Raw genomic sequence first — 13,315 nt, forward strand, 5'->3', positions numbered from 1 at the left:
CATACAACTCATCACTTGGTGCTACCATTATTTATTTCAGCGTTAATGTGCAAATTTGTCAGTTAGTCCTAAATAAAAAAATTGTCCTTTAAACCAGCATAAACAGCGCATTATGTAGACCTACATAATTTGTATAATTATTCATGTTTAACATGATTAATACCGTCATTTAGGCCTACAGAATCTTGTTCAAATATCCCCTTTTAATATTCAAGGAGAAATATTCCCCTCTAATATTAAACGAGAAAAATTCCCTTTTAATATTCAAGGAGAAAAAACAACATTTCCCCTTCTATATTCAAGGGAATAAATTCCCCTCTAAAATTCAATGAGAAAAATTCCTCTTTAAAATTTTCAAAGACATAAATTTCCCTCTACAATTCGAGAGGAAATATTCCCCTCTAAAATTCAATGAGAAATACTCCCTTATAACATTCAAGAGAGAGCCTGACGCTTGTTGCAGAACCATATACGCACGACCTCCCGCTCGTACCCCAGCTGCTCCCCCATCGCCGTGATCTCCGCCCCTGGGGGAGCATTGAGGAGTGAGGAGTGTGTGGGGAATGGGTAGTGTACTATACTCGGGTATAGTTAATACTTTGGGAGAAATGGTTAGTTTGAATGACTAGTGTGTGGGGAGTGGTTAATAGTTGGGGGGGAAGAATGGTTAGTGTGTGGGGAATGGTTAATAGTTAAGGGGAGGAATGGGTAGTTGGGGAGTAGTGAGTGTGTGGGGGAGGAATGGTTAGTTGGGGAGTGGAGAGTGTGTGGGGGAGGTATGAGTAGTGAGTTATTGAGTGGGGAATGGTTAATGAGTGGGGGAGTGGTTAATACCTGGGGGAGCAATGGAGAGTGAGTGGGGAGTGGTTAGTGTGTGGGGGAATGGTTAATAGTTGGAGGGGAAGAATGGTTAGTTGGAGAATGGTTAGTTTGTGTAGAGTGGTTAGTGTGTGGGGGAGCAATGGGGAGTGAGTGGGGATGGGTAGTGTGTGGGGAGTGGTTAATAGTTGGGGGGAAGAATGGTTAGTGTGTGGGGGAGGAATGGTTAGTGAGTGGGGGAGGAATGGTTAGTGAGTGGGGGAAGAATGACTAGTGTGTGGGGAGTGGTTAGTGTGTGGGGAGGTAGGTTAGTTGGGGATGATTAGTGTGTGTGGGAATTGTTATTGTGGTTATCATAATTCTTACCCTTCACCCACAAGAGGGATGAGTATACACCCTTCAAGCACCAAGAGTCAAGAGGTGGGTCATGAAGTGGGTCATGAATTGGGTCAAGAGGTGGGTCATGTGAAAAGGTTCTCGTATGAATAGGTTTACGGCAAAAATATCGTACAGAGAGTGGGTTGCAAAGAAACACGGGTACATTCCATATTAAATTACAATTTTACATCCTACGTCAACAAAAATCTCTAGTCCATGAAAAGGGTAATCTGAACACGATCAAAATTGAGAAGCTATGAGTTAACATCACGAAAATTTCTCTACAAGAAACGTTGATACGTTGCAATTCCGTTGAGCCGTACGACTGTTGTGAACGACCGTCTAATGCACGTACACGTTTGCGGCCGTATGTTCAGCGGCCGTACCGCTGCTGTATTCTTGCGTCTTCTTTTACAGTTGCTATTTCTCCATGGCCGTATTTCCCGCGTTGTCTCACGGCTGGTCTAATCGTTGAATTTATGATGACCGTAATACGGAACAGTGATGTTCGTCTTCATAGTCAATGATGTTTCTCCAAACTCGCTGCCGTACTGTTGTTGATTAAGACTGAATAGAATAGAAGTGTCGGCATTGAAGAAATAGGCCTATGGCCTGTTGCCGATTCTTGAATTTTTCGGAGAAAGTCAGTTGCGTTCGTGGCGAAAGCACGTTTGTGATTAATGCTCTCAAGAATTCATTTTTCGACAGTAATTGCGATGTAAGTTTCAGAATCAACATATTGATAATTAAATTTATATAAAACACAGCTGGCTTTCTCCCTTTGGGTTTTGCTGGTTCTGTTAGAATAGAATAGAAGTGTCGGCGTTGAAGAAATAGGCCCATGGCCTGTTGCCGATTCTTGAATTTTTCGTGACTTGATTCACAAGGGATCCGGCCTTTGGAACCCGATCTTTCCATAGCTGACGATTGATTGAGATAGCTGCTGGACTTATTGCCTGGTCCGTAATTTGCAAGCCGTAAAACTGATCGTAACGTTTCTTCTGATGAGAACTGTGACCGTACTGTGTTGATGACCGTACCGATGATAATTCTTGCGCAGAGCTCAAAACTTGAATCTTCTTATTGCCGACGTTTAAATTGTAACGTATCGTGGCCTCTCGTATTGCCTCACGGCCGAGTCGCAGCCGTACCGTTGATGTCGACCGTACTTTGTAGATTTTAAACGCGCTTACAGAAATCGTAGTTGCCTCGATGAGTCTAGGTTTCTCGTGACCGTCAATGTTCGAATACGGCAAAACCGCCGGCCTCACGGCCGCGGCCGTTACAAAGTCCGCTAACTGCAGACCGTGCTTGTGTAACGGTCACCTCCGTTGAACAGACTTTGGCGCCCAATTTTAAGGTGCTTTTATACGCTGGTCTCGCCCAAACTTAAACCTATACTCTCGTATTGACGCCGCGACAGTTTCGAGTTCCACAAGGGTTCCCTTTGATGCCCTCGCCATTCCAAACTATAAACAACCCTCGGTCACACCAGAGGGATGAGTATACACTCACCAGAGGGATGAGTATTCCTCTCGAAGTGGGAGTTAAGGATCTCGAGGGCCTGGGGAGTGAAGGACGTCCTTCTCTTCCTCTTCTTGGTGGGCTCGCTCCCCATGAAGTCCGTGAGCGTGTGGCCCCCGTTCTTGTACCTGGGGAAGAGGGGGGATTAGTGGGGTTAGGGGGGGTTAAGTTATTTAGTAATTAGGGTGAGCGGATTAAGTTATATAGTAATTATTGCGAGAAAATTAAGATATATGGTAATTAGGGTGAGGTTCTTGTACCTGGGGTGGAGGGGGGATTAGTAGGGGATGAATTAAGTTATTTAGTAATTAGGGTGAGTGAATTAGCGCAATAAAGGTAAATAATTAGCGCAATAATGTTAAACATAGTGAATAAATTATTTTAAGGTGAGTAAATTAGCGCAAGTATGGTAATAAGGGTGAGTAAATTAGTACAATTATGGTTATTAGGGTGAGTGAATCAGTACCTTTATAGTAATAAAGGTGGGTTAATTAGTACAATTATGGTGATTACGGTGAGTAAATTAGTATATAATTATAGGAATTATGAGGAGTGACTTAGTTTAATCACAGTAATCTTGGGGAGTAAATTAGCACAATTACAGTAACTAGGGGGAGCGAACTAGTACAGTTACGGAAATTGGGGAGAGACAATGAATTTAAAAAGGGTGCGATGACTTTTTAAATCATAATAATTCGGAAAAAAAGAGTGAGATATTAATTCAATATAAATATTTATTTGTTTTCTGTATATCTCACGCTCATTTTTTCCTTATATACCAATTTTCGATGCTAAATAAATAATGAAAGTTAATTGAAGATAAATTTCCATGCCATTATTTTTATTGTCGCATAGCTAATGAAATGTGTTTGATAAAATATATTATCCAAAATAGTATGTTAATATATTTACATATTTTGAGTTATATAACAATGATACCAGTCATTCCAACAATGATACCACTCATTCCACCAATGATACCACTCATTCCACCAATGATACCACTCATTCCACCAATGACACCACTCATTCCAACAATGATACCACTCATTCCACCAATAATACCACTCATTCCAAATTCCAACAATGATACCACTCATTCCAACAATGATACCACTCATTCCAACAATGATACCACTCATTCCAACAATGACACCACTCATTCCACCAATGACACCACTCATTCCAACAATGATACCACTCATTCCCACAATGATACCACTCATTCCACCAATAATACTACTCATTCCACCAACGCTCCGCGTTCTACTTAACCAGCTCCCGTAAATCTCGTAATTAATCACCAATTAACCTGAAAATCTAATTAAGTAATCACCTTATAATCTCAGCTAATCACCGCAATCAAATAACTCGGTGACGTCATCATCGCTAAAGTTGCCCAACTTATTGCCCAACTTGTACAACTTAAACTCAGAACTTTAGACCTCATTTCGAAATGAACCTAAACTTGAATCGAAATGATAGCCGAGGTCATACATATTAAGTGAAAGTGAATGCATGCATTGAATGTCAGGTGAAAGTGAGCTTTGGGGTCATACATATTAAGTGAAAGTGAATGCATGCATTGAATGTCGGGTGAATGTGAGCTTTGGGGTCATACATATTGAGTGAAAGTGAATGCATGCATGAATGTCAGGTGAAAGTGATCTTTGGGGTCATACATATTAAGTGAAAGTGAATGCATGCATTGAATGTCAGGTGAAAGTGAGCTTTGGGGTCATACATATTAAGTGTAAGTGAATGCATGACTCATAAAAGTCATAAAATTATGTCTATAATCATAAAAATCAATGGAGATTCATTGCATGAATCGTAAACACATTATGAATAATGAATGCTAAATAATGAATAGTGAATTCCGAATTATGAATTGTGGAAAGTTATACGTGCGCACACGTAATCATTCATATTTGATAATCATGCAGGATAAACCAAAAATTCACAATATATATTAATGTTTTTAATATACAGAATTGAATATTTTTCGATGAGAATGAACCATTAACACTAATTGGGTCTTGAATAAAACCTATAGAAAACTCAATTTATATAGAAACCAGTAGAAAACAATTTGCATATTTCAATAAAAAATTTCAAAAATAAGGTTAGAGAAAAAAATATTCAAATATGTTATTTATAAATATATATGAAAGGAATTACTTAGATTTATTGTCCCGGTGAAATTGTTGTGAAAATAAATAAATATAATCGTGGTAATTAAATATGTATCTTTTACAAAATAACTAATCGAGGTACTTAAATGGTGATAATTGTAATTTATGTTGATTACGGGGTTCGATTTAAAAATTTAAATTGAATGACGCGCGAGTGACCCCCACTTTAATTACATTCAAGTAATTAATTTAATTAGTTATATTTTTTAGGGGTAAAATTACCATATGAATCATTTGCTTAAATTAGAACAATCTTGGAATAAACGTGTGGGTAACAAATTTATATAAAAAAAGTCCCAGGAAAAAATTTATAAACAAAACCTTTGAATAGAAAAAATCATCCAAAATTAGTACTAAAAAATTCAATAACTCTAATGGTTGAATTGTGAGTAATTATGATTGGTAACTTTTGAATTATTTAATCGAACAATAAAATATTCCTGTTGTTTAATATATATTCGAATTGAATATATTATATTGTAAATTTTATGACCGATTTGTTTTATGTGAACGTTGAAAAAATCCCCTTAGGTAGTAAGAACTAAAGATTATATGAATTAGATATAAATGTAATTGATATGAAATGAATGAATGAATGAATTAGAATGAAAAAAATAACCAGGCATGAGCACAACCGCAAGGAAGGGAGGGGAACAGGAATAGGCATGCCTTGATAAATCAGGAAAATAATATCTGATTATTATACCATAAAATAATCTCTGATTTTTATACCAGGAATATATTGCCTGATTTAAAATAAATAAATTGATATGGTTACCTGTCTTCAGCTTCCTCCATCCATCTCTCTAGTACAGGTTTGATTTTTTGCGCACTCTTAGGAGTGATGTCGAGTTTCTCAAACCTAGTGGCGAAAAAAATCATGTAACCTCCGTAGATTTTTTCTACATTTGCTTCGTTGACATTTCAAAACATTTTTTCGGAATATTTAATTTATTTCAGAATTTTACAAAATTGTCTTAGTAGAATTTTACATTTTCGTAGCCGAACGTTAGACAATTTTTTTGGTTTAATTTATAAAATTTTCAATGTTGAATATTAAAAAAAAATAAATTTCGAAAAGAATTAACTTCCGTAGGCTTTTGACAATATACTCGTAAATATTTTTTTCAAACAAAAAAACATCGCAAAAATTCCATAGAGTTACTCGAGTTAACCAAAGTTTAATGTACTAATTGCGAACAAAAATTTCGAGCATTTTAAAGTTTTTCTTTCTGAAAGTATCAGTAAATTATGGAAAATTCTGAAACGAAGATCCAACAGTAATATTTACAAAGAGACTTCTGTCATTTGCATAAGTTTTTTTTACGTTATTCTTTAGAGAAATCAATTTTTAGTTTGCAATAATGAAAAGTTTATGAAATTTTGACAGATTGTCCTTGAAAATACATATGTTATAATCAAATGAATCAATTTGCAATATAAATTTAGGAACTTTTATGGATTGAGATAAATTGAAAAATTGGAGTTTAAATTTACGCTTTAAGAAAGATTGTTTGTGAAACTTGAATCCTTTGCATTGAATGTAAATTTAAATATATGAGATTGTTCCAGTCAATACGAAAAATTTAATATAATTTCAGACTATTATCCTTTTCTATCGAAGAGTTTATATTTTTATAAAAAATTACTGGAGGTAATCCAATTTCCATTTTTCAGAATTATTAAAAATTTTGCAGTTTTCTTGTCAAAAAATTTACTGTAAAAAAAACTTTTTAAACATCACAAAAACTATTTCACATTTTTGTTGGATTCATTTCAAATTTTTGCATAAAAAACTGAATTTTTATTATAAATAACAGTGATTTATCTGGAAAAATTTTTAAACAACTTTTTTTCTGACTAATTTTTTAATTAATTTTGATAAAATTTGATGTAACTTATTTAGCGTTTTTCCAATAATTACTAAAATTAACACACGAAATCATCGGCATGACTCGACATTTTTCACTCCAAGGAAATGAATTAAAGTGCTTTTTTAAGTCATAAAATGACTTGAAAAATTTAATTTCTGTGCATGTTTAATGATCAAAATTTATTCTAAATTAGAGTTCAGCTGACAAAATTTTTAAAAATTTTCAGATTTGTTCAGGTATCCAGAGCAATGGAGGGTGAAGCTTAGAAGACGGCTAATCGAATAATATTATTTAATCATGATTAATTGTTAATAATCGAAATTTGTGCACTAAAAAGGCTATTGAAAAATTAGGTGCTAGTATCTTTTCTCAATTAACAATAGGCTAGTTAGAGATAATATTGTTATTTTTTCTCGAAAAATCAAGTTTTATATAATCTTTAGTAATAGAAAACTTGGCGCTTTTAAATATATTGATTTGGTTCTCATTTAATTGTCGATAAATTGTTTTTATTTGAATCTTCACCTATTAAATTATAAAAATTTTTGCAATTGTAAATTTTAAACACAAACGTAATCAGCGCATGATCTTTGAAATTGTTCTACAATTTATCTTTAAAAATTTCTAATTGATTTTAATGATTATTTCACTTATCTAGCCAGTTAGTTCAACCTAATTAACCTAATTTAAAAAAATGTTTAAAACGGTAAACTTGTGGTGAACTTTCAACAACGAAAAATTTTTTCGAAGTGAAAAAAGAGAAATTTTAAATTTACATAATTTTTTTATGATGTAGAAATACATGACATCAAAAACGGAAGTATTTCAGAGACACAAAACATGCAAGTTGGGGATACATTTAGGGGACTTGGGGAATGGGTTGGGGAGGAGGTTGGGAAATTGCAATTTTTTCGAGGAATTTTTTAGAATCAGGATATAATTTTCGCAAGATTTTAATATGGTGAATTTGATCGAAGTTTTTATGGTTTTGAAGAAATATACATAGAAGATGCTGAAGCTGGCATGCAACGTGGAACATGAGGACAATGAATGTGAATGAGTTTTTGAGTTAAATGAATGTAAATGAGTTATTTAGCTAATTACCCCTTAATGAGATACTTATTAAACAAGGCATGCAACGTGGAACATGAGGACAATGAATGTGAATGAGTTATTCAGTTAAATGAATGTAAATGGGTTGTTTAGCTAATTACCCCTTAATAAGATACTTATTATACAGCGAATGTTTGGTGTGTAATAAATAGGTTTTACGCGAACGAAATTTTGCAACCGGAATTGAGTAGCGCTCTTTTAGTTCGAAAATTCGGTTCTAAATTTTTGTTTGAAGTTTAAAAGGGGCATTTTAGTGTAGTTTGAAAAAGATGAATTTTTCTGAACCAATTTATAAATAATTTTGTTAACCAATTCTAATTCTACTCTGTCATAACTCGCCAAAAATTATAGAAAATTTTTCGCAATTCAAATTCAATAATTTCAATTTCATTTCCATCGGATTTTCAATAAAAATTTAATGGGTTGTTTTCAAAAATACAAATAAGAAAACCGTGGAAATGTCGTGATAATTTTTTTTAAAAGGACTTAATATTGGCACAAAAGCCAGTTATCAAAAACTAATGTTCGTTATAATAATTACGTATAACGAATGTCGTTAGGAAAAAAGAACGAAAAATTTGATGATTTTACGAATCAACAAAAAATTCTTTTTGTGTCTTAATACAATTTTTTAATGAATACTCGTGAAAAGATGAAAGTTTTTGAAAGTTTACTTATTAATTAATAATCTAAGGCTGGGCGTTATTAGTGTAAGGTCGACATGTAAGGAAGCTACTTAAGCAGCTACACCCTAGCTACTTAAGCAGCTACTTAAGTAGCTACACCCTCCCCTCAGGATACATGAAACAAAATGAACACAAACAATAATAACGGCAATGATAATTAATAACGGCAATAATAATTAATAACGTTAATAACAATAGATAACAATAGCACATTAACATCACTTGCCTTGGGGAAGGTTACTACACACAGACAAATGAGTGAGGCTTTGTACAAATTGTGACACACTTTCTGCTTTTTTGTAGGTCAAATTGACGTAGTTTGGCCCGGTAAAAAGGCGTATCAGTGCTACGTGCAGAAAATGTGTCACTATTTGTCACAATTTGACCCACTTATTTATTTGAGTGAATATTATCACCTGCTCAAGAATTCACTTAATCAGAAATTAATTCACTTAATAAGAAATTAATTCATTAACAAACCTGGGCTGAATGGATGAATAACTTGGATGAATGGCGCGGCAAATACAGTTATTGTTCATACAATACAATTGGCAATATAGGTTGTACAATGGCAACAATAATAATACAATATTTTAATGGCAATATAGGTTGTACAATGGCAACAATAATAATACAATATTTTAAAAATAGTGTATAATATAATATAATATTAATGCAATATTATACAATATTGTATAATATAATACAATATTCATACAATATTATATAATATTGTATAATATAATGTAATATTATACAATATTCATACAATATTGTATAATAGAATACAATATTCATACAATAATATACAATATTGTATCTATTCCTGCAACTATACAATAATCATACTAATAACACTTGAAGCTAAAAAAATATAATATAATTTCGTTGATATAGGTTATATTAACCAGCCGTAGCTATACAATATTTTGTTCTCAGCATAATAATCGTTATATAATTATATAACAATCACAATATTAATCTAAATGTCGTTATTTTTATCTCCGTACGTAAACTTTCATCAACAATAAAGGAATTTATACCGCCGATATACGTACGTATATTATATTTAATTATCGTTAATTTCAGACTTTGAACGTTAACTGTGATCAACAATAAAGCGATATACATATTATATTTAATCACAATAATCAACTATAGCCATATGGACCAACATAAGACTTATGGCTCACCGACATATGGCTGACTGGGAGATCAACAATAAAGTAATATTTATTATATTTAGCCATAATATTAACTATATCCATATGGAGCAACATCAGACTTATGGCTCACCGACATATGGCCGACTGGGAGATCAGTAAAATAATATATATTTATTAAATTTAGTCAAAATATTATCAATAAACATATGGAGCAACATTAGACATATGTAGCACTATTAGTCTTATGGCTCACCAACATATGGCCGACTGGCAGATCACCAATAAAATAATATATATTTTACTTAGCCATAATATTAACAATATCCATATGGACCAACATTAGACTTATGACTCACCGACATATGGAACAATATCAGACTTATGGCTAACCGACATATGGCTGACTGGGACAACAACAATAAAGTAATACATATATTTAGCCATAATATTAACTATATCCATATGGACCAATATTAGACTTATGGCTCACCGACATATGGACCAACATTAGACTTATGGCTCACCGACATATGGCTGACTGAGAGTAGGCCGGTCCCTCTGTAATGCTGAGGGCCTGCCCCACTTGTGTCTGCGTCAGGCCTAGGGACAGCCGCCGGATTTTGAAGNCTGGCGGAGTGGGGGGGAGGGGGGGCGTGTGGGGGGAAGTGTGCACCCCCCAGCCTCCCTGGCAAGCCCCCCACCGGGTCTGTAATAATAAATGTTTTACATATTAATAAAATAAATAAATAAATAATAACAACACTACACATTATTAAATAATAACAATACATATTGATAAATAATAATAATACATATTGATAAATAATAACAAATTGAAAATTATTCTATTGTTAATTGAAGAAAGATTTTCATAATTACCGGACTAATTAATATTATAATAATTGCACAGGATATCTTCTAAATAATTAATAAATATTTGTTAATCTCTAATTATAATAAATTTATTCAGTGTAAACGAACTATTCACAATATTCTATTGCATACAAAACAGTAGATTTTCAGCTTTAACAATATTATATATATATATATAATATTGTATATAATATATATATTATATACAATATTGAGTTGAATTATTGAACATTATAAATCGAATTACAGCTCGTCAATGTATTCCTCACATTCCTTAATGAGCCTAATAATGAGCCCGTTAATGAACCTAGTAACGAGCCCATTAATGAGCCCTATCATAAGTCTAATACTATTAATAAAAATAATTAAACCGAAATTATCAGCAATTAAAGAGCATAGTAATAAGTCTATAGGAATATATATAGCACTAATAATGAGCAAATTAATGAGCCTATTAATGAGTTCATTACCGAGCTTACTAATGAGTCGATTAATAAATAAAAAAGGAGCCCATTATCGAGCCCATTACCGAGCCCATTATTGAGCCCATTATTGAGCCCATTATCGAGCCCATTATCGAGCCCATTATCTAGCCCATTATCCAGCTCATTATTGAGCCCGTTATCAAGCCCATTATTTACCATTATCGAGCCCATTATCAAGCCCATTATCGAGCCCATTATCGAGCCCATTATCGAGCCCATTATCGAGCCCATTATCGAGCCCATTATCGAGCCCATTATCGAGCCCATTATCGAGCCCATTATCTAGTCCATTATCGAGTCCATTATCGAGCCCATTATCGAGCCTATTATCAAGCCCATTATCGAGCCCATTATCGAGTCCATTATCGAGCCCATTATCGAGCCCATTATCAAGCCCATTATCGAGCCATTATCGAGCCCATTATCGAGCCCATTATCGAGCTCATTATAGGGAGAAGGAAATTAGAGGGTAATAGAGAGGGTGATAGAGAGGGTAATAGAGAGGGCAGAGGTTATAATAATGACGGGTTCAATATTGAACCGATCATTATGATTAGAAAATTAAAAAAATGATTTTAGTTATAACTTGTACTATATAGACTAAAATTTCTAACTAATTAAGATTTAAAACTAGTGTTTGAAAAAATTGAAAATAATCTTTACAAAAAATATTTAATTATATTAATAATTATTAATGAATTTAATTATCTCAATAATTAATTTATTAAATAATGATGACTCACGGAAGTCGTGTTGGCTGGCGTAGCGTCTGTAGGGCATCTCAGCGATGTCGTCATGTCCTGAACCTGCGTTAATTATTTTATTATCAATTAACAAATTAGTTACTCATTATTTTTTGTGATATAATTGGAAGCTGTGGTCATCAATTATCAAATTATTCATCATTTTAAATTCATGACTGGGAAATAAATGTGATTAACCAAATTATTGACTATAGATTAATTTTTATTTGAAGTATATTGTTAGAGGACGGTGAATTATCTAGTTATCTTAAATAGGTAAATTAGTATTAATAATATTCCCCTTATTGAAACCCCGCACGCCTCATTTTCCCAATTCCCCACAACCCCAGTTACCCCCTTGCCCTCCTTATCCCCCTACTTAACCCTAATTACCCCCACACACCTCATTTACCCCCACTTCTCCCCATTTCCCCCACTTCTCCCCATTAAATTTTCGGTAAAATTAAATTATAATTTTAATTTAAAATTAGGTTACTATTATCTTAAAAATAATTATCAGTTCGCTTCAATTTCAGACGAATAGTAAACAATTATTTTTTTGAATTTCTAATGAAATATAAAGCAAAATTCGGTTAGATGAACTAATTAAAATGGATCAGAAATGTATTTTAATTACTAATTATATATAATTAGTAAATATTACATTATTTTTTGATATATATTATATATAGATCATAAATATGAGTCTCTGTGAGTCATCAATCATTAAATATTGAATTTTATACTATAAATGAGCGAACAATTGAAGGGAGAAAGATTTGTATTCACAAAAAAAAAACTGCCAAAAAAATGCAGAGATTGGCAGAGAAATATTGATATTCTTCGTTAGATTTGAACTTTTCTACTTCAAAGCTGCGAAAAAATATTCAAAGTTTTATTTTATGTAAAAAGTGAATTTGCTTTTAATTATACACTAAAAAAAACTAATGGTGATAATTGTAATGATGGCAATAATGGTTATAATGGTAAAAATAATAATAAATAACTAGTGACATCATTTCTGCACGTCGAAAACATACGCTCTTTTGCCGGGCCAAAATGGGTCAAGATGACCCATACCGGAACAAAAAAACTGCATCAAAATTTAGACAAGTCTCGCTTATTTTTGTGAGTGTCAAGAGGTCATAACCGAACACGGCCACAGGCGGTCGTTAAAACAGCGACGTAAAAACTAGAGCAGCATTTAGGCGTCCTAGAGCATCTAGGCGTCCTAGAGCATCTAGGCGTCCTAGAGCATCTAGGCGTCCTAGAGCATCTAGGCGTCCTAGAGCATCTAGGCGTCCTAGAGCATCTAGGCGTCCTAGAGCATCTAGGCGTCCTAGAGCATCTAGGCGTCCTAGAGCATCTAGGCGTCCTAGAGCATCTAGGCGTCCTAGAGCATCTAGGCGTCCTAGAGCATCTAGGCGTCCTAGAGCATCTAGGCGTCCTAGAGCATCTA

The 13,315-nt window shown here is 33.6% G+C and overlaps 1 protein-coding gene across 1 annotated transcript; it reads right to left on the bottom strand.

Annotated features, from left to right (window-relative positions):
• Nucleotides 1-435: 435 nt before the first annotated feature.
• LOC108668223 (POU domain, class 6, transcription factor 2) lies at nt 436-10,381 on the bottom strand (the record flags this gene model as incomplete). Its single annotated transcript, XM_018155394.1, is given in 4 exon segments — nt 436-527; nt 2,713-2,849; nt 5,695-5,778; nt 10,280-10,381. Coding segments are annotated over 3 exon segments (249 nt in total).
• Between the last annotated feature and the right edge of the window lie 2,934 nt (nt 10,382-13,315).

This window comes from Hyalella azteca, unplaced genomic scaffold, assembly GCF_000764305.2.
Source record: "Hyalella azteca isolate HAZT.00-mixed unplaced genomic scaffold, Hazt_2.0.2 contig7645, whole genome shotgun sequence".
NCBI lineage: Eukaryota > Metazoa > Arthropoda > Malacostraca > Amphipoda > Hyalellidae > Hyalella > Hyalella azteca.